The 21,787-nt window shown below is 33.3% G+C and overlaps 2 protein-coding genes across 2 annotated transcripts in view; one reads left to right on the top strand and one right to left on the bottom strand.

The window, feature by feature from the left end:
- Positions 1–5,142: 5,142 nt before the first annotated feature.
- Positions 5,143–21,787, top strand: part of Spn (protein phosphatase 1 regulatory subunit spinophilin) — a 41,537-nt gene continuing 24,892 nt past the window's right edge. The window contains exons 1-3 of the mRNA XM_090107862.1: positions 5,143–5,576; positions 11,765–11,859; positions 17,249–18,773. Of these exons, the coding sequence (XP_089963988.1) occupies positions 17,279–18,773 (1,495 nt within the window). The 5' untranslated portion in view covers positions 5,143–5,576; positions 11,765–11,859; positions 17,249–17,278. The remainder of the gene's footprint in view (positions 5,577–11,764; positions 11,860–17,248; positions 18,774–21,787) is intronic.
- On the bottom strand, positions 12,022–16,683 carry LOC149904118 (uncharacterized). The gene is made up of 7 exons (XM_090108069.1): positions 16,415–16,683; positions 16,155–16,239; positions 15,636–15,712; positions 15,066–15,248; positions 14,136–14,307; positions 13,653–13,732; positions 12,022–12,359 (listed from the first exon to the last, which is right to left on the bottom strand). The coding sequence occupies exons 1-7, from the start codon at positions 16,677–16,679 to the stop codon at positions 12,166–12,168; spliced, it is 1,056 nt and encodes a 351-aa protein (XP_089964195.1). The 5' UTR covers positions 16,680–16,683; the 3' UTR covers positions 12,022–12,165.

Below are 21,787 nucleotides of genomic sequence, written 5' to 3'. Positions count from 1 at the left end.
AAGGCATAAAGCCGTGTCGAAGCGCGGTTTCTATCATGGCAACTCGTTCTAAAGCAAAATGTGGAAGTTGCGGCAAAATGAAGGGATCCTCTGACCCAAGGAATGTGAAAGCAGTAGAAAAATTTCTTAAGGAAAAATCCAAAGAGGCCAAATTGCGAAAAAAGGACAGTTTAACAGGAAGTCGTTCCTATGTTAATTACGCCAAAAAGAAAGGTCATCCTCGGCAAGAAAGTGATTGCTGTTACGGAAAGGGACATAGAGGAAGAGTAACAAAGGGCAAAAAATGTTGTACTATCCTGTGAATCCTAATCCAGAACATAATAAGTACCTTTGCAAAAAGCAAGTTGGATATTATCCTAGTAAATTCTTTCAATCTGGGATTTTTAACCGAAAAATGGTTTGATTTGATAAAAAATGTGTTAAATTTGACTATAATTATAATTTTATAAATGATTGAAATGTGCAACATTAAATAGATTATCGTACTTAATCGAGTTTGTTTATTTTTTATAACTACCTACATACCTATTTAGAAAATTTGAATCGCAACTGAAAATAATTTAAGTCGGCTGTTATATGTACCTAATTAAGAATCGTCATGAAAACGTAAATTTTTAAATTTATTAACATATTTTATTATTTTTCATATAACATTTTTCCAGCTACAAAGAGTGTAAAACCATGCATATCCGCCCCTACATGTAGTGTACACAGACACAGACCTCGACCGCCACCATGTCCTGACCCTGAAAAATGTTACAAAAAGTCAAAAACTACAAAAAAATGCCCTAGTGCGGTAGAGACTATCAGCAGACTTGGATCCCCATGCGAATGTGCCCGAGTTCAGTCAAAAGACTCTAGGCTCAGCAACAAACGCACGTATAAAACCCACCGAAAACGAATACAAAAAGTGTATAAGCAACGATCAATGGAATCCCGCTGGAGAAGAAAGAAGAAATGTTGCACAATCTTGTAAATTAATGAGCTTTCCAACTTTTTACAATCCTTAATTTTTTATTGTACAGCAATCGTAATTTAAAATAAATTAATGATACGCTACCTACTAGTTGTTTTATTCCTAGTTTATAAATTTTGTTTTAGATATTCTACTCTTTGAATACATAATATAAAGAAATAATTGGTATCTACTATCTTCTACTCATTTACAAAGTTGGCACCAATTCCAATGGCCGAGATGTAGTCACTAGTCAGGAGAACGTTGATCAATTTTGAAAAAAATCTTAATATATATAAATCTCGTGTCACAATGTTTGTCCTCAATGGACTCATATACCACTTAACCGATTATAATAAAATTCACACATCATGTGCAGTTCGATCCAACTTGAGAGATAGGATAGTTTAAACATTTAGGTACCTACTACGGGCAAAGCCGGAGTGGACCGCTAGTATTACTATAATATCAACAGAATAACCTGTTACATTCTTAATTTCGTATGATGGATGGTTTAAAAGGATCCGTGCCGAAACTATTATAAGGTAAAAACGGGGTCCTATTACTACGATCACACTTCGTAGTGTTGCTGTTTGTCTGTATGTTCGTCCGTTTGTCACCAAGCGGCAAGCCGTATAGAGCACGTATGGAGCGTATGAACTCAAATTCAAATATTTACACAAAAATTATTATAATATTCATAATAATATTATAGGTAAACCAGAATCTGATGGCAATTAGGGAAATCAAAATTTTGTGTGTGCAACCCTAGGGAAAATGGACTGAACGATTTTGATACTGCGTATTTTTTATTTTGTCCTCAATATCATTAGTCACATTAAACAAGTGGATAATAATGTATTTAATAATGAGATATCCACGTAATATTATGTAGGTACTTATTACATGTATAATATACATATTACTTTTCTAAAGGTAATACATAATATTATGTATTTACACATACCTATATTTGAATATATGTATATCATTATGGCATGTGAAAATATGGATGTAATGATAATGCAGATCAAAACTTATTTACTATATTAATTAACGATTGTTTATAATTTTATATAAAATAAAACAATAATAAAATAAAATCATGTTTAATTTCGTAAGTATTAACACATTATAAAATTGACTTGTACACCTTGGACTTGACAAATAGCCGAATTGGAAACTCCGATAATAAGTTTTGATAAAATTATATTTTAATCAACAAACAATATTATAGTTACCTATTTATAACATTTTTAATTTAAAGTATCAAAACGAAGTCCAACTAAGCAATAAAATCTTTCACGCGCTTTAAAATTGAATATTGTGATGTGTTTGACCCTTCTTCATCGAATATTTTTCTATACACATTGTAAACAACACCTCTTGCTTGTGATCGCAGCGGTTTTATCGACATTTCGAAGATTTTGAAGACAAAATCCTAAAAATTAATCATCAACACAAATAATTTGACAACCAATTTGATAGTTGTCAAATAAAGTTGCCACATGAAAATCTTTTATTTTTAAAATATAAATATGCCATCAGATTCTGGTAGACCTATACATCAGTGAAAGAATACTACATTTTGTTAATTTAAATCTGAATAAAGGCAATTTCTAACAAGATATTTATTATAAAAATCCTCGAACATTGCTTTTCTTTTATTTTCTGTAAAAATCTCTTAGATAATTGGTTAATTGTCCGTATTTAAGCAAAAAGGAACCACCCAGCAAAAACGCACTTCTGAGATATCAAAGGATTTACAAAAACATTTGCAGCTCTGTCAGATGAAGTAAAATTAAAATTTATTTTATTTAAATTCATTGATAAATTACTTATTTAAGTATGTGTATATAAATTTGCTCTGAATATTCTTAAACTTTCTAGATAATTAAGAAAATGTGCATGTGGTTCCTTTTAACATTTATCAATTGATAGGTTTTCTCTTATACAAAAACGAACCACATCCCAGGGATTTAATGATATAAATGAAACTATGTATTTATAATATCGTAATTAAAGCTTTAATTAATAAAATATATAAAATAATACTTATATAGGACGTTTATTCGACGTTATCATCAAATTGGATTTCGAAATCCACCGTGTCTAGTCCATCTATGTGGTCTTCTATTGCATCATTACTAATGAGACCGTTATAAAAACTGTGCATCTTGTGGAATGAGATGTAATATGGACTGAATATCGCTAGAAGGTGAAGAAAGCTTCTCCAGAGGCAGCGACGTATAAGGTTCTTCGTTATCTTCTGTAATAAAAAGAAAAAAGCTTTAAATAAAGCCGCGTGGCTTTTATACGTAGGTAGGTATATGGCGACAGCAAAATATTATTAGTCCTTATAAAGCCGTGTCCCTACAAGACGACTAAGTATGTTGTATGTACATGCGCCATGTACAAAACACTGGCTAAGTGCGAGTCGGACTCGCGCAACAAAGAGTTCCGTACCATTATCTATAAAAACGGCAAAAAAATCACGGCTTATGGGAGCTTCTTAAATATTTATTAAGCTATTGCATAGCTTCTATCGCGGGCCTTGAGCGCGGGGACCGAATCGAGAAATTCCGTAACGAAAAAACCTCACGCTCTCCACTACGACGGGCTCGGAGGTGTGGCTTGAAGGCATGCTATGCAATAGCTTTCTCGCGGCAGTCCCCGAATGCCACACGTCTTTTTTTATTCTGTTTTTTAGTATTTGTTGTTACAGCGGCATCAGAAATACATCATATGAAATTTCGACTGTCTAACTGTCACGGTTCATGAGACAGAGGGATAGACAGACGGACAGCGGAGTCTTAGTAATAGGGTCTCGTTTTACCCTTTGGGTACGGAACCCTAAAAATCATACGCAACAGTGGCAACCTTAGCAAAAAATTAAATAAACTTGTTAAAATTTTGAATTTCGCAGGCTAGGGCCTTGTTCCGGTCAAAACAGTAGCCGCGCGAGTTTTAAAATCAAACAAATAATTATATGCGCTGAATGATGTGGCTGAATGTACTGTACTGAATCTGAATCTAAACGTATTTTACCAAAATAGTAGGTAGGTACCTAGATCATCGACAGTTATTTTTAAAACAGGGTTTAGACTTTAGTAGTTTCATCTCACAATGACAGATGAATCGTAACAAAATGACTCTTAATTCGACTCGCCGCGCCTTCGTGAACAACGACATTGTCGTTAAAATACGTAAATCCACAGAGGATTCCTCTTGTACTTACTTAATGAACTATCTTCTTAAAATCACACCACAATCGGGAATGAATCAAAAGTGGATAAAGCGTACCTGCATCTCAGATTTAATAAGTACTTAAATGCATTAAATAAAACTACTTACCCGTTGTATCTTCATTATTATCTTCGGTGTTCGTCTCCAATGCTTTTCCGTTTTACTTAAAAAATTGGAGTTTTGCACTTTGAGCTATTTAAGTAATGAAATACGTTGTTTAAAGATGAGAAGCATTGTAACAAGTCAAGGCATTTGGTTCCATATAGCGATGATGGGTTTCAGAATGTTTTACAATATTTATTTATGCATAATAGAACCGAATGCTTGTGGTTTTATTTTGCAATAAAAAATTACAATTAAATTATGTATTTATTTTACGCATAACCATACCACAGAAACCTGGTTCCATTTTGTGTATTAAAAATAATTGTTATTAATAGAAATATGTGTAATGTATAATGGTACCAAGTAGGTGTGGATCTGTTTTGTATAAAATGACATGATAGTAATATCGTTTATTTGTTTGAACAAAGCAGTCCCGTGGTGCTGTGGTTCGGTTTTGCTTAATATGGTATTATTCGTTGTTGCTGGTGGTTCCTTTCTGCTTTTAGTATACCTTGTTTCCAACGTAAAAATCATGTGGTTCTTGTTTGTATAAGAATTTAGACCACTTTTGAATGAGTATTCTTCAATAAACGTAAAAAACGAAATTTGTCGAGTGGTTCCATTTTGCATAAATACGGACAATTATAATATAATATAATATAATAATTATAGTTATTGATATTTTAAATTCTTGTAAAAAATTGCACCTTAAAAATTTTGCACAAGCAAATTTATAAATTTTTTACACTAGCAACATTATCATAAGTCAGAAATCGACAATCCCGATTGTAGGTAGAATTTCTGAATCGAGTGATGTGAAGTGCCAAGTAGGTTGCGAGTTGCGAGTTGCGACTTGCGAGTTGCGACCGAGTCCGAAAAAGACAGGGGAGCGTGAGAGAGCGGCTTCAGTGATGTGTATAGAATTTTATAAAATTTTATAAGATATACCTAATTGATAAGCATAGGGATAGTCTGCAATGTACACAAAAGTGTTTGTATAACGAGTGTTTTGGAAAAGTATTTAAACGCAAATTTCTGTATTGACCCTATGAGGAGTTCATAGGCCTTCGAATACTGTTTGTGTTGGACCGCTATTTAAAAGGTGTGTTTGGTAGTTAAAAAAAATATATCTGTACCCAATAGGAATACCTTTTATCACGAGTGAAAAGTGTATTATTGTGATAAATTTATATTGTTATGTGGATTAAACTAGCATTGATGTGGCAAACCGGATTGCACCAAGGTGGAGAAAACGTGACGCTGTTATAAGGTCAGCATCGCTTTTCTATTTAATTGTTTACTCTTATTATACATGATTCGATATGTGTATAATCAATTTTAATTTCAATATAGTTAGGCTATAATCCCCTACTCATAAATCGATAATAAAGGCGTATAGTCAGGAGAAATTTACTTATACGCATTTATAAACACGTACCTACATACATTCTAGAGATAGATTTCTTTTCTTACAAAATGTAGGTATGTACAGTTGAAATAGCTATATTTAATTCCTTTATTTTCTTTTAATTTATTTTACTGATATTAATAAAACTGTATTTTATAATTAATAAAAGCCTGCAATTACCAATGAACACCACTTGGAAATAGAATAATAATAACTGGTGTATTTAAAAATTAACATTACACTTAATAAAGTGTAATATTAATTTGTTAAATACCTTTTCTTTGTAAACAATAATCCAAAATAATAACAGTTTAGGTACATTACTTAATGATTAATAAAACCTGAATGATACATAATATGGAAGTCTATGTGCCTTCTGAAACTATTTAAGGGGGCGCATAAAGCAAAATAACCAATCTTCTATTAGATGATGCGTGTAATATGCAAGACCAAATCTAAAAAATAAAATATATATCAAACTAGATGATATGTTCAACGATTCTGTTTAATCAAAAACATAAAATATTAAAATTGACTCGATAAAAAAAAATCACCAAGTTAGCTCTAATTTTCACACTTTTACGTTTTCTACTTGACATGGTAATACTTATTTTGATTTTTTTTTCATAAACAATTATATTAAAACATTTCCAAGATATTTGTCAGAGCATTTTGTGTAATTACTTTTAGTTTTGGTTTTATCTGCGATAAACCACTTTTACCGTGACAAAATCAAACGTTTATCTCGAGAAAAAAGGAGCGCCAAAAGTGGTTTATCGCAGATAAAACCAAAACTAAAAGTAATTACACAAAATGCTCTGACAAATATCTTGCAAATGTTTTAATATAATTGTTTATGAAAAAAAAATCATAATAAGTATTACCATGTCAAGTAGAAAACGTAAAAGTGTGAAAATTAGAGCTAACTTGGTGATTTTTTTTTATCGAGTCAATTTTAATATTTTATGTTTTTGATTAAACAGAATCGTTGAACATATCATCTAGTTTGATATATATTTTATTTTTTAGATTTGGTCTTGCATATTACACGTATCATCTAATAGAAGATTGGTTATTTTGCTTTATGCGCCCCCTTAATGACCTCGGCTGCTTATATTTTGTTTTTGGCTGCAAAATTTTTATGCTATAGTAGGTATTTGATATTATTCAAGCCTTGAACTAACATATAAACACTTGAATAACAAAACACTAATACACATGATTTTACATATCTGTGGTCTTATAATAGTTATGTTCACAGGATGAAAAGTAAAAAAGAAATGGTCTTGAGTGGATGTATGAAAATTTAATAAGTTTATTTATTAAATTATGGATGACACATCATCATTTACATACACAAAATTAATTGTTGCATGTAAAATATTAACTACTTGCGTCTAAGTAATTATTTGTTTAGTCTTTCTTTCTTCAGCCTTTCTTTCTTTAATCTTATCAGCCATTAAGGAAGAGTTAAGTAATAGACATGCCTAGAAGAAATAGATATTTCTTGGGCGATATATTTCTCTGTATATTCTAGGGCGATCTTATTGCTGTAAGTGATTTGTGCCAGACAATATAAGAGAAGATTCTCTTATATAAATATAAAATTCCAATTATCTGGCAGAAATCGCTTACAGCAATAAGATCGCCCTCTTTACATACAGATGGTAATACTTGTATGTATTACTTCTATTTTGTTAGGCTGTATAAAGAATTTTTTCATACCTTCATTCATTCAAAATTCCCATGTTACAATGTTAGTTATCATACTCCTCCAAATGGCTGGACCAATTCTCATGAAAAATTGTGTCAGCCGACATTTATTTCTCTAAGTAGCAAGGGAACAGCAGAACAATGTTTGACGGGACAGCTATAAGTATATACTTATGTACATACATAAAGATGTTAATATTAATGAGCTAATGGCTAATCCTAATGAATAAAAATATATATTTTTTACTATTTGTAGGGCGCTTGATCACAATCTCGTCTGATATAAAGCTAAGATATAAAGCTAGTAGTACCCGTTCACGCTATGCTTGAATGAGAAAATAAGGTTCTTAATTAATTAATGAGAAAAAAAAACATGTTTAGATACATTTCCATATCTCCATTATTTAAATGACGATTTGGGCGAATTTTGTTGTAAAGATAAAAAGATATTTTAATGTGGATGACAAAAAGTATTTTCTTCTTATTACCATGAAAACAAAACTCGTAAAATGGCGTGAGTGATTAATTGTATGGGCAAAGGTTACCGCGCGACAGTTTTAAGTTCATGCAAGTGAAATTGCGGCCATGAAGCAGATACCAAATGTACATTGTACATACCTATTATAGAATGAATATAATATACTTATTTATTCAATTAAAAAATATATATATTTATTGAGTTTAATTATTATGTAATAAAGGTCTCTGACCACACGGGTTACGGTTTGCTATAGCAAAACCAACTGTGTGGACATGTGGACAAACAAATAACATAATTTTATAACCAGATAATTAATAAGCGTTAAAATCTATTAAAGTGAATTATTGATAGTTATATTTGTCCGTGTGATATCTACAGAGAAGTAACGTGTTCAAGTGGCCAATGAGCCCACCCTCCGCCCTCGATCTAGCACCCTCCACTCGATGGATCCAGTAACTCGTTTGTGAGCGCCGAGCCGTGTCGATGGAACGCGCGCGATCTCAATTTTCAATACTTTACAGCCTCAAATTTTCAACTAATTTGCCAATTTGATAACGTTCGCGTTCCTACACGCCTTCTACACGCTATACGTATGATTTATTTTTCAAAACAATCAATCTTTGCCTGTGATAGTTACGGGATTGCTTTAATTTGGAATTTATTGCTTTTAGTCATATTCAAATTATTTAATTAAGAGTTTCCTAATAAATGAACACTAATTTTATTATCTCATCGTGACTAGATACTACATATTATCACCCTTCGATAATCGATATCACCAATAACACTGTCAACAATTTTTTGAAGTGAAAACTTCTTTAGCGGCGTTGAGCACTTTTTCTGTAATGGGTATAAAATCTTAAACTCGCGTCAGCACACGTGACCTGATCGAAAAAGCGTAAGACGGATACCATTCCAAAATATCAAACATGCTCCACGTTAATAATCAAGTTTTCACTTCTGCCGGCACTCCCGGAGTGCAATCCGTCTTTTTTTATATTTATTATTTCATTGAGTTTTATTTGCAAACCTCTCATACCTACCTAATCATCAAAGAGAAATAGTAATCACTAATCATACATATTATTGTGTTTCTTTTATTGCGACTTACAGTTTTCAACATAAGTCCAAATATCGCACGCTCGCTCGCTAATAAGGGTGAAAGACAAGGTAGGCTGTTCATGTATGTTGTAGTAGTGCACTTAGACAAAAGAAAGGAGCGTGCCGCAGGGGATAAAAAGTTAGTCTTATTTTTACACCACTAAAGCTGTATTGTTTTTTTAACAGCGTACACTCAAGATTCCGGGAATACAATGTATATATCATTAGGAATCTATTTACTCTTTACACTCATAGGTAGATTTTTTCAATGCGTATGAATTGTTAACATTTCTTCGGCATTGCAAATAAGTAATTAACTATAGTCCTTTTCACCTATGATGATTCCTGTGACACTTCATCGTGTTCCGAATTACGAATTTTATGTTTAAAAAGTCAAAATAATTTTAGTGCATAATATTTTTATTTTATGGCGGCATTATTACCAAAAATATAAAAATGAAACATCTTAAGCTTATAAATCAAAAACAGTATTGTTTAGTTTAATATAATGAAAAATAAAATAAAATAACACAAAAATATAATACCTACGCAATTCGTGTACATGAAATGGATCGTTGAAAAATCATAGGGTTGGAAAATCATATAATCGGCGCCCATCTTGTGATCATTTGTCAATCGAGTCAATCGTCTGTACGAGTGCGTCAGCCTTGTATACAAATTGCATTTTTATATTGATACTTTACGTGGTATTCTGTTATTGTTACTAATTGTTATTGTTGACTTTTTGTTGCTGTTGTTTGCTAAGTTTCCTTAGTTAATTGTTGGCGAAATGCCGAAAAAACTAATTTTGGTACTTTATTCAAATCGATTTCATTTCCATATAGAATATTATCGATTATCGGAAACAATTGATACGATTTCAGTAACCGACATCTCTACACGTGTCAAAAATCGATGTGTCACAGAAATCATCTTAGGTGGAAAGGACTATAATTATCGACGTAGGCATCTTTTCATTTCTAAGGGCTGATTTTTCACTAGTACTTAATCGTCGAATAACGTATTAAACTACCATTTCAAAAATGTATTCTTTGCCCGTCTTTGACAGTTTACGGGTGACATTTTAATATTATCGTGTAGAATAATACTTTATTGGGCGGAGAAGTTTTAACCATGGATTGAAAAATCGGCCCTGAAACAAATCACTAGATCATAATATTATCGCTAATAGTTGGCCATAAGATATTGAGATTACAAGGCTAATAACAGAATAATATTATCATAACACAGTTTTATATTTTGTAAACAAATATTTGAAGAAAAATAAAATATTTATTGTTTTGAAGTTGTTTCACGATTGAGTTAAAAATTGTATAATTTACTATTTATCGCTTTTAAATATACGCTTGATAAATCTGAATGGTAATGCGAAAAAAAAAATTAACTAGGTTTTAATTTGTATGGTAAGTAATTCTTAGCACACTAAAATACCTACAGCTACGTTCGAATACTTTTAAGACATTCATGTCTGTCTGTTCACGGGTACAAACTCAAAGTGGGTAGTAACCAAAAAATCAGGAGAAAGGACATCGGCTATTTTTAGTTAAATTTCACGGCGGATTCGAAGCGAGTGGCTAGTGATTTATAAAACTATATCCAACATCAGCATTGACAAACAAACAAAAACAAAATAAATAAAGAAAAATATGTAATAGATAAACGATGACTTTACATCGCGTCTTCGTCTCTACGTCGTTTTCATAAATCCTATTAGCTCCTTCATATTTTGCCCTTGTGAAGCCTACTCTACAATCTAACACAAGTGGTAACAAATGTATCAAATATATTGATTGTTTAAAATTTAAATGCATAAGTTAGTTTTATGCATTTGCTAGTTTTTCGCTAAGTACAGTTATCAAGTTATCCCTCTATTTATCTAGTACTTACCGAAAAAGTTATATAATATAAAGTATATAATATATTTACAAGTAATAAATATTTGTACTTACGTACTTTTTTCACATTTTCATTGAACGTTAAAAGTTATGAAATAAAATCAATAACTCGCATACGTAATCATAATTTATACATAATTCTTGTTAAACCGCGTTTTTATTAACCATTAAGGTCATTTTTTGTGTAATTTTATGCGGAAGGATATTGATCGTGCCCGTACTTATTTTTAGTGTTGTAATTTGATAGCGAATTGCAATCAACACGTTTTCCTGTAATACAATAGGTATATTAGGCATTAGCAAGGTAGAAGATTCAGTTACTACCTACTTAGTACTTACTAGTAATTTAAGGAAATTTATGGAGGAAACAAGAATGATATCCTTCCAATGCAAAGGGAGGATAGTCAACCAATTCGAAAGTAAAACATAATATAATTAATATTATTAGGTTTGTAATATATTTGATTGGGAATTTACACATAAATGCACGTTTTTACAGAAATACTGAAAGTTAAATAAACTTCTTTTTTCTAGCTCCACTACAAAAGTCCATATTATCATGTACCGATACTCTGTGGACCTAAGGGGATATAACTGATAATATAATATCTAATGTAGTAGTTCGTAATCTTAGCGACATGAATATTTTCACTAGGTTAATGTAGGCTTTCTTTCACTCGGTTACCTTTGCTATAGCTAATCTTCAGCCGTCTAAGAGACTAAGCAGTATCGGTGTCGTCAAACGTCGTGTAAGGTGGTGTAAGTGTGTATACGAGTGACCTTGTATCATAAGCTGGTAAAGGTGAAGTGTGGTTGCAGTAATCCGATCTTTGTTGCAGATGGCAGGACTAGCGCGGCGGATCGGCGGCCGCGCGGCGTCGGGTGACACGCGTTGCGCGACGCTTATGCCTTGCGACACGCGAGCATTTGTTATGTATGTATTATTTTGAACTAATCTAATAATCCTCATGCATCTAGTAAATAATTATTTTTAACCAAAAGCTAAAATTCTTCAAATTACCAGAACTAGACCAAATTTAAATTGGACTACATTCGGGATTCGGGAAGCTCCGTTTTTAAAATAATAAAAGAATCATCAAAAGAATAGATATTAATTATAATATTTTGCGAACTTATGCACAACAATTTATGCGCTAAAGAGTCAACTATTGTGTAGAAACATAGCTCTCTAAAAGTTGCCATTTCAACTTTCTCAGCGGTAGGGACCTAATTTGTAAGGCTACGATGATAGAAGAGCATTCGTGCAAGCGGGTGGCCAATCATCTTGATTCTCGATGGCGTACCCGTCGGAGTCCACGCAGTAGGTTATATCGTTCGCGACCTGGTTGGGGCGGTAGTTACCGTTCGGCTGGCAAACCTCGGATACTGTCATACCTCGCTCCGGGAAATGTATCGATGAATCGCGGGCACAGTCTGAAAATATTTGATACAATTATCAGATATAAAATGTTATTTCCAACATGTCTCATGGATGAAAAACTGTTATCGTACTTCATGGCACTGAAAACATATTATAATAAACTTTTCCACTATTTTTAACATCTGATCGAGGTAGATGTTAATAAATTTAGGTCGTATTTACGTCATCTAATGTTTTGTTGACAACAATGACTTTTTTTGTCTTTTTAAAGTGGGCTACTCACCCCAATTTAACTGCGTCTAAATATGTAACATAAATAACGTTTGCATTCGTTAAATTAAATAATAAATAAACTGTGACCTGTGTTTACACAATTATAAAAGGAGAGCCTGAACCAGGAGTTATTATCACTAATACACACTTTATTAATTCCACTAATTACTATTTATAGTAGTTAATATTTATTTTGGTCCGTTATGAAACAGTCAAACTATTTATATTAAATTATTTTATAAAATTACATTTTATTGCTTAATCGGTTGGGACAAAACAATTCATCTACCTACCTGTCGAGTAAAAGTTAATCATGTGATAAAATTAATAAAATTCTACATTTTAAAGTGGCTTAAGTCTTTAAACCATATTAAGCTGTGGCGCCAGTTATATAATTTACGCCTACAATATCTTGTCTTTTATGGGAAAAGCCTCGCACTTTGACATTGATTTGATTAAATAAACATAGAAATCAATACATCGGAATGCTTTTAATTTTATATAACAAAAAAGAGACTCTCCCATGTGTTTAGTGCAAATTGAAAGCATCGCACCTATCAAACATACATGTATATTATGTCCGTATCGTTGCCGTTGTGATATCGCGACTACTTTCGTTTTCTGAGAACTGGTTCAACAGTTATGTTTTGGTAAAAGATCCTATACATGACTCCCACATTCCAGCAGAGCGTCAAGAATGAATGGAGTCACACAACATGTCGGGAATAGGGTCACGGTCGCAAACCGGTCGCCGTGAATTCGCTCCGCAATGCGTGTGCACTGTGCACTAACTGTACTGATATACGTTTCCGCGTATCTTGCGTCGACGTGACACATGAACGATATCCATTGATAATCAAGACTCGAGATACTGTAACGAAGACTAAAGTCCTGTAACAATTTCCCTAACAGAAATACTTCCCTTACGAAATGGATTTCTATTTATAGGCTCTTATTTTGTGGGGACTGTTTGAAATTCTATTTCAGTCGACTTTTTTTTGTATTTCAGCTAGGGTACGTTTGGATAGGTGTTTTACGAATAAATGTGAAAACACATGATATAAGCTACTTACTACAATTAATTCCAGCCATTTCACTGACAACAACCTGCCAAGATCCAAGAATTTTACCATCACGGCCGGTACAATAGGCACTGGAAAATATTTGAAAATTGTTATTGATAAAGTCTGAAAGCTAGTTTTCTACTTAATATATATAACAAATTATTCAAGTGAAAGTTAAGTCTAATGAATCGAGCTTTAGTCACGGTGTTGCTAAACATTGGTATTGGCATTCTATTGTGTGATCGTTTTGGATATGTCCTAGTATAATATAAAAATTGTATACCGTGTATGACCAAACATAATGAAATGGTGTACAACACGCAAAAATTGTATTTGGAAAAATGTACAAAATACTATACCAAAGATGATATAATAAATTGAAAATATGTAGTTATAATATAATGTAAAGTAAGTATTTAAAATTGATGATTCATAGGTTATTACAAAATATGTAAAGTAACTCAACTTGCTTTAAAAATACCTCACACTTACATTCCATTCTGAATTTGATATGGTCCATAACTTCCGTCGTAATCACAGAACGTTGTTGGATTTCCATAAAAATTGGTTCCATGTTCCGATTGTTCCTTATGTATTGTTGCCAATGCGAACGCTATACTTTCGCACCTTCGTAAGTACTGTTCACCGACCGTCGAGGCACTATCTTAATTGTTAATAGTAATAAAAGAAATTAAAAATTTAATAAAATGCAAGCAAATCAGCTATCGAGTTTTCACTGAAAAATATTTATATGCATAATATTATGTACTGGTTTTGAAAATAAAAATTCTGTGTAGGCTGAGAGCACAGCTTCAGAAGTAGACCGTATGTAATTATATCAATATTAATCTAATTGGCAATAATTGATTGTTGTTGTAAAAAATTGACGACATCCTACTCCTGCTCCGTGATTGATAAATCCGTCAAATGGAAATAAGGGGTCCATTTCTACATTTTTAATATAAATTAGTTCCATGTATGGGTTTTATCTATACTAATACATATTATAAAGAGGAAAGGTTGGTATGTATGTATGTTTTCACGCAAAAACTACTGGACTGATTTTGATGAAATTTGGCACTGATAATCTTTAGACCCTGAGAAAGAACATAGGCTACCTTTTATTGCGAAATATATACCACGGGCGAAGCCGGGGCGGACCGCTAGTACTATATAAAACTAGCTTTCTGTCCGCGGCTTCACCCACCTCCTCGAGAATAACTCTATATCTAGTATCTATTAAAAAAACGCATCAAAATCTGTTACGTAGCTTTAAAGATCTAAGTAGACGTAGGGACATAGGAAATAGGGATAGAGAAAGCGACCTTGTTTTAATACTATACATATAGTGATAAGTGGTCGTAAAGTACATAAGAAATGAGTCAAAAATTATAAAAGAAACTTAAATATCGTGATACTCACAACAAGGCAACATCTTCATATCATTCTCTGGAACAGGGATGACACTAGGTTGACCTGTTTTTGTTTCCACACACCAACACATGCCATTGCTACATTGCAATGGCTCGTAATCACCATTGGATGAACAGTGTAGTGAAACAACTTGCCCTTCCTCCTCTAGTTCATGCCTACTCCTGCTACAAGCTGAATGAATATTTTACATGAATTATGAATATTTTATTGGATTGCATAGTTCGTTTGCGTCTTGAAGCTAGTGCTTAGAAACATGTGAACTTTGAAGTAGAAATGTGTCCTAAAATAAAATTTGTCTTGTCTGTAATATCTTTAATTGATTATATCCCATCTGTAAATGTTTATTTGACATTGAAGTGAAATGTCTTTCTATCTTTCAATTTTCAATCCGTGGGACAGTTAAATATTAAGGATAATTTTTATTTTATTTGTTTGCTGTGAAATCCTTTGCGTATTAAAAATATATATTTTTGTATTACTTTGAAGTTTTTCCTCTTATCAGCTTTTATCATGGCGCAGGTAAGAAATTTAAATCATCTCATATAAAAAGATCCTTACCACAAGTCATCTCGCTCGCTTGGTTCCTCCACATTTGTCCAAATATTCTGTTACCGTTTTTATCCGTGCAGAAACATCTGTGATGTATAAACATTTAATGTCAATAGAAATGAATTGGTGCAGTGAAACGTTCGAGTTGAGGCTTTGTTTGCTCTGACATCACGTGAAATAATAAATGTGTACCTATTCTTTTAATTGTAGCTAAGGTTTGAGTTTATACGACGCGACGATGAACACATGAAAATTGTATTGTAGAAGATCTGATATTGAATCCCTATTTTATTATTGTTAATATGTAATGCCACTCTATCATACTTTAATAATAAATAGTAAAATCCATTATGGAATTACTAGAAAAAAATAATAACTTAATTAGTATTTAATCGATATCCTATAAATTATTAATGATTTTGCTATTCCTTTTTGTTGCGTAAATCCGAATAGAAATCGTTTTCATGTTTCGGATGTTCGAAAAAGGACTTCTTGTCTGATTTCATAATTGTTGTAATTATTACTTACCTACCAGTAAAAACATCGCCTTTGCATTGCACAGGCGCATACCATCCGTTCGCTAAGCAGTTGGCCGGAGGGCGGCATTGATGATCTAACAATTTATTGAACGTTTATAAATATCTATTTAATAAACACTAAAAATAAATACATTGATTAATTTAGGAAAGGTTCGACTTTACAGACGATGAAAATCAAAGAATTATTATCATTGACAAGTTTAGGATGTTGATGTATAGTTATATTATTCGGTTTCTCGGAATACTTACCAAAATTATGATCATCATCGTCATTGTCTCCCTCATCGATTTCACCTGTCGGCGTACAGCCAGGACAACAACCGAATATGTGGCTATTTTGTGTTAAAGTGAAACCTACACCACATTCTGTTTGAGATAAATCGGTAATACACACTTGAGCCTTTTCACATCTTTGCGCGTCTAACACTTGTACTGATGTAAAACTAAAAATTAACATAAAAGTAGAAAAATACATATTTTCAAAAAAATATATGGAACAAACAACTATTTGCATTAACAATTTCTGATTAATTAGTGATTGAATTATTATCAAGTTTTATCGAAATAATCTAATCATGAAATCCATTTCAAACACACACAGTGTAGTCTGTCGGTAGATAAAGTTTTATTAAGTGAACATAACATTTGTGTGCATTATTATTTTTCATTATTAAAATTTTAAGGATTTATTTTTGTTATCTCATTATTGAAATAATGGAACTTACAGGCTCACCACGTAAGTCAATACATTTGATAGAAATAATAATTATGTACTTGTTTAATGAAGTGAATTCCTTACACAATAAAACAACACAATGCCAGCTTCGTACACAATCGTTTAATATGAGTAAGGACCTTATCAGTGGTATCGCTATCTCAAGTTAAATTATACGGCACACGGCAGAGTCAGGTCGTGAGTGATAGCACCGCGCGCTAGTGTTTGCGTCGAGCGCCAACAACCTGCGCTCTTTTGCTTATCTTTCATATCAGTTTTACATTGAAAGAAATGGCCTATTTATTTTATTATTAGGAAAGTCATGAGAAAGTACAAAATTTGTTCACACTGGATTATCTCTTTTCCAGATTCGATTGAAGCGGCCGTACCCGGCTAGTATGGAGGACTGCAAGAAACGTGTACACGGCACTAAAGTTTCAAAAATAGCAAATATATTCCAAGGAATGCCGTCAAGAGACGACGAAGATATGCGTGGAAGTGATGTGTCGGTTGTTAGAACTGAAAGTCATTTGGCTAGGTTCAACAACGCCCGAGCGTTGTTTGAAAAATTAGGAGAAGAAAATCGTGGTTTTCGTATTGAGAAGTCCCCGTCGGCAGCTGCGAGTTTTGCTGGAACGCGTGGTGTTTCACCCGGAGTACCTTCTCGGTCGAGATCTAGTTCCGCAGGTTCTGTAAGTCCCCCTAGGTGTAGTGTTACACCGACTGCAGTATATCCTCCTGCAGTTAATGGAGATAAGCTGTCCAATGGTGCTTCACAACCGCCTCCTAAGCCTGTTAAACCTAGTGTACTTCCAAAACCAGAAAAACCTGATAGACGATTTAACAAGGAACTCATTGAAAAGCAAAGGAATTGGACGTCTCATTTTAATAAATCCAGACCTCGAAATGAAAATGAACAAAAAGTAGAAAATAAATATATAGCACAGGAAAGAAAGTCGCCAGAAGCTACGGATAGATATGTTGTACCGTCTCGTGTGTACTCTCCACCCCTCTCGCCGGGCGCTGGAGACACGCACTTGGAACGTCCTTCAACTCTGCCTTCTGCTTTAGTCAATCGAAGTGTACATGCTGCGAAATCACCTAGTCCTGTAAAAAATATCGCACCTGTATTACCTTCCCCTAGATCCAATAATGGTATATCTCCCACCGTCAGGTCTGAAACTTCGCCTATCGTTAAAGGTGAAATTTATTCAACAGTGATTCAAAAAACGGAAACAAGGACTTCTGTATCGCCTGATGTTCAAGATGTGCTTGATAAAGAAATTAAACCATTACCTCGCACTGATATGTATTCACACTCGCCAAAAATTGTGGAACGTGTATCTACAATTACCACGTCAACTACTATAGTGGGTGAAGGAAGTGTTTCTCCTGTCAAATTTCACAAAATCTTACCATCTCCACCTGTACGAATGCCAAGGTCTCCACCACCACCAATACCCGAAGACAAAAGCTTACATACCGACAGCATATCTCCTGTCACTTCCTTAACTGAAGAGTCTTCACCTCCTTTGGAGACAGACGCCGATAACAATGACATTAAACCAATCTTATATGATAGACCACCGAGGTCTCCGATACCGTCTTCTCAAGAAGTGTTAGAGGAAAACGTACCTGCACCTTCTGTGCCACAGCGCCCGGATGTGTGTGATGTTGTTCCAAGATCTCCGACTGAATTTGAAGAGGAAAAGTATGAACGGAACAATTATAGCGCGGATTGGGAGGAAAAGGATAAACGTCGATCCTCAACACCGGAGTCACCGGTGAACATCATTGATGAGGTCCATCGGTCACCGCTAACGTCACCTTTAGCATCTCCAGTGCACAGTCTGCCGCGTTCCACCTCTCCAACACCAGTTTCACCATCACAATGTAAGTATTTATTATTTTAGATGTTTTCCTAAAAATAAAGATACATATATTTATCTCGTTATCGATAAGCTATCATAACATTTTTTTGTTTAACTACGCTAGTAAAGTACTCGTAAATGTATTAAAATAAAATTACTTATATAGATAATAACGTCATTCAAATGTTTTAATCGGTTTATCAGTGGCGCCGCCACCTTTTTATTAACATTAATAAACTCATCTCTCTCATATTCAGTGTATAAACTTCGCTCGCATTAAATAAACAAATTGAAATTGGAAAATAAACGGATAAAAATCTTAAATCATATGAAGAAGTGTATCAAACACTTGCAAATTAGCGTCAGAGGTTGGAATAAGTGGGTGTGGATTGACATTAGTTTGGCGGTCTCGTGCTCAGCGGGTTCAATGTAATATTGAGGAAGTCAAGGTATTTGAGTTGCGAGACTTGCGAGTCGATCCCGATTTAGATGCTCCGGCGCCGCCTCCGCCGCGACGACGCAGTAACTCGACCGACGTCGTCCTGTACGCCCCTACCTATTTACTTTGCATTTAACTGGGACACTTAATATAATCTCAATTGTTCGCTTGTGTCGTGAAGCTCATTTTATAATTTAATATACGGTTCTGTTTGTGAAGTACACTTTGAATTCAACTGTGAATAAGTGCATTCATCTCACAAAACGTTAGAGATACATATCTAAAAACAACTGCGGCTAAATTTTCGCAACACATTTACGGGAAACGGACTCGATTCCATCTTTGTAGTTTTTTGTGATTTTCTTTCATTTTTGATAGTTTTTTGCCAAAGATTGTATTTAAAGTGAATGCTCATATTACAAGTAGTTATTAAGTTACAAAATTATCTTACATCAAAATATACATCGTTTCATGTTTATTTTGTTTCAATGGTGTATCAAGCAGTTTGACACAAATTTTTTAGAGATCTCAGATACCCAAACACGTTATTTTAAAAAAATGCTTGAATGACTCTAAAAATGCTTCTGAGACAGTTCTGAAAATTGTGTATGTTTTACAAGTGAGTTACAATGATATACAAAAATCAAACCGCGCGCGCAGTACTATATAGAATATTATCGGGCAGTTGATTGAAATTATACAAAATACGGCGTTTCGAGTTAAATGTGCGGGTGAGTGTGCGTAGTGCGGACACACAGGATTCGCGATGGCGTGGGGATGAAGTGAAGCAGGTCTGCCTGCACCGGCCGTGCGATATGCGCCTCTGCGGGTGTTGCATTGGTTTGTTACCTTTGTTCCCTTTAACATACGTATATACATAATATAGTCAGAGACGGATGTATAGATATTGAATGCTCTTTCTTCAATGAAAGCAAGTGAGATGTTAAATGTTTCGCTTTAACGGTGCGTGACTTTTGATTAACATAATAGATTTGATTCATTAAATGTATTCAGATACATAAATATTTTACGTTCATGGTTGATAAATTAAATTGGCCTGCGGCGTTGCTTGCTTCAGGAAAATAGGTTGCCTTTATTCTGGATCATATAAAATAATGGTCAGATCTGATTAGACATTTTTCGGGTAAAACTTACGTTCGTAAAGTATTTTGATAAGTATAATGTATTTCCCTTAGGGCCGATTTTTCAATGCTTGGATAAAACTTATTCGTCGAATAATGTATAAAACTACCATTTTAAAAACGTATTCTAATTGCCCGTATTTGACAGTTTACGTGACATTTAAATATTATCGTGTAATACTTTATTGGACGGATAAGTTTTATCCAAGCATTGAAAAATCGGCCCTTAGTATTTTCCAGTTTATTAATGCAGTATAAAAATCTATTTATTTATAAAATAAATAAGTAAATAACAAATAAATAATTAATGATTGTGTTGGTAATGACCTTGATTTATTAGTTCATATGTGCTATAATCATTAATCATAAGTCTGCCTGAATCAGTAATAACATAATGACTGAAATAAATATAAGAAAAAAATGTAATGTTTAACAAAAGTTCTTATCTTTCGCACGTCTCGAGTGGTATGATTTCATTATGTTATAGTTATTAATTGTTTCTCTTCAAAATCATTGAATTCACTATCAGTATAGCTTTAGGCCCCATATAGCTATTGTGTAGGATGGGAGCTTGTTTTAAGATACATATAATACGAGTTAAAAAGATATTTTTTATGACAGCACCCTATTAGGAAACTTGACCTAATAAAATTTCAGAACGATGACTTATTCGCAAAGCCGTGGTATGAATAAGAAAAGAAGTAGCTATTGAGCTCAAGTATGTACTTATACAAAAGAAAAATGAGAAAATGTTTTCATTAGATCATCAGTTGCCGTATTGCTTCAAGTTTGTACAACCGTTTCTTATCTGAGAAACAATAAAGTTTTTCATAGCGGTGCGCTGGCGTAGTAGTTTCTTTCAGCGATAAGTCTAATCTTAGTGTAGCTATGGCAGAAAATTAATAGCAAACAAAGCTCCCATTGAACGTACACTGGTGTTAATTAATACGAAGCTCGCCAGCCGCTCAATGTACTACATTAGCCACTACGACTAAATGATTGTCATTTTATTTACCTATCGCTTATTAAACTGTGTTACTTTATTAGTTTCATTGGTATTAACCTTGGTATTAACGTATCCGTTGCGTTTTTAATATGACGTTACTATGTAGATTTTTTTTACGGTAAAATTTTTATGAATATTGGAACAAAAATTTTCTTTTGTGAAAATATCTTCATGACCAAATAGTTGAATCAATGGAATATCGAAATAGCATTCTGTGAGATGTATGTTTATTGTACCGGATACTTGCACGCTAATGACCTAATGCGAGTACCTGTGGTCGAACTAGTTTCAAAATTAGAAGTATTAACCTAATTTCTTCTTAACCTAAATACATCGCGTGTTAGCAATAACATCGTTACATTTAAAAATATTATTATAACACTATTATACTCTATCTTCATTTTATAAAAAAAAAGTGATCTTGTTATTGTGACGACCTCTAAGTCGGT

The sequence above is a fragment of the Colias eurytheme genome, chromosome 12, assembly GCF_061535395.1.
Source record: "Colias eurytheme isolate Ceu_HAF_F1 chromosome 12, ilColEury1 Martin Lab GWU primary, whole genome shotgun sequence".
Taxonomy (NCBI): domain Eukaryota; kingdom Metazoa; phylum Arthropoda; class Insecta; order Lepidoptera; family Pieridae; genus Colias; species Colias eurytheme.
Note: the sequence above shows the minus strand (reverse complement) of the source record. Positions and strands in the feature narration are given on the sequence as shown.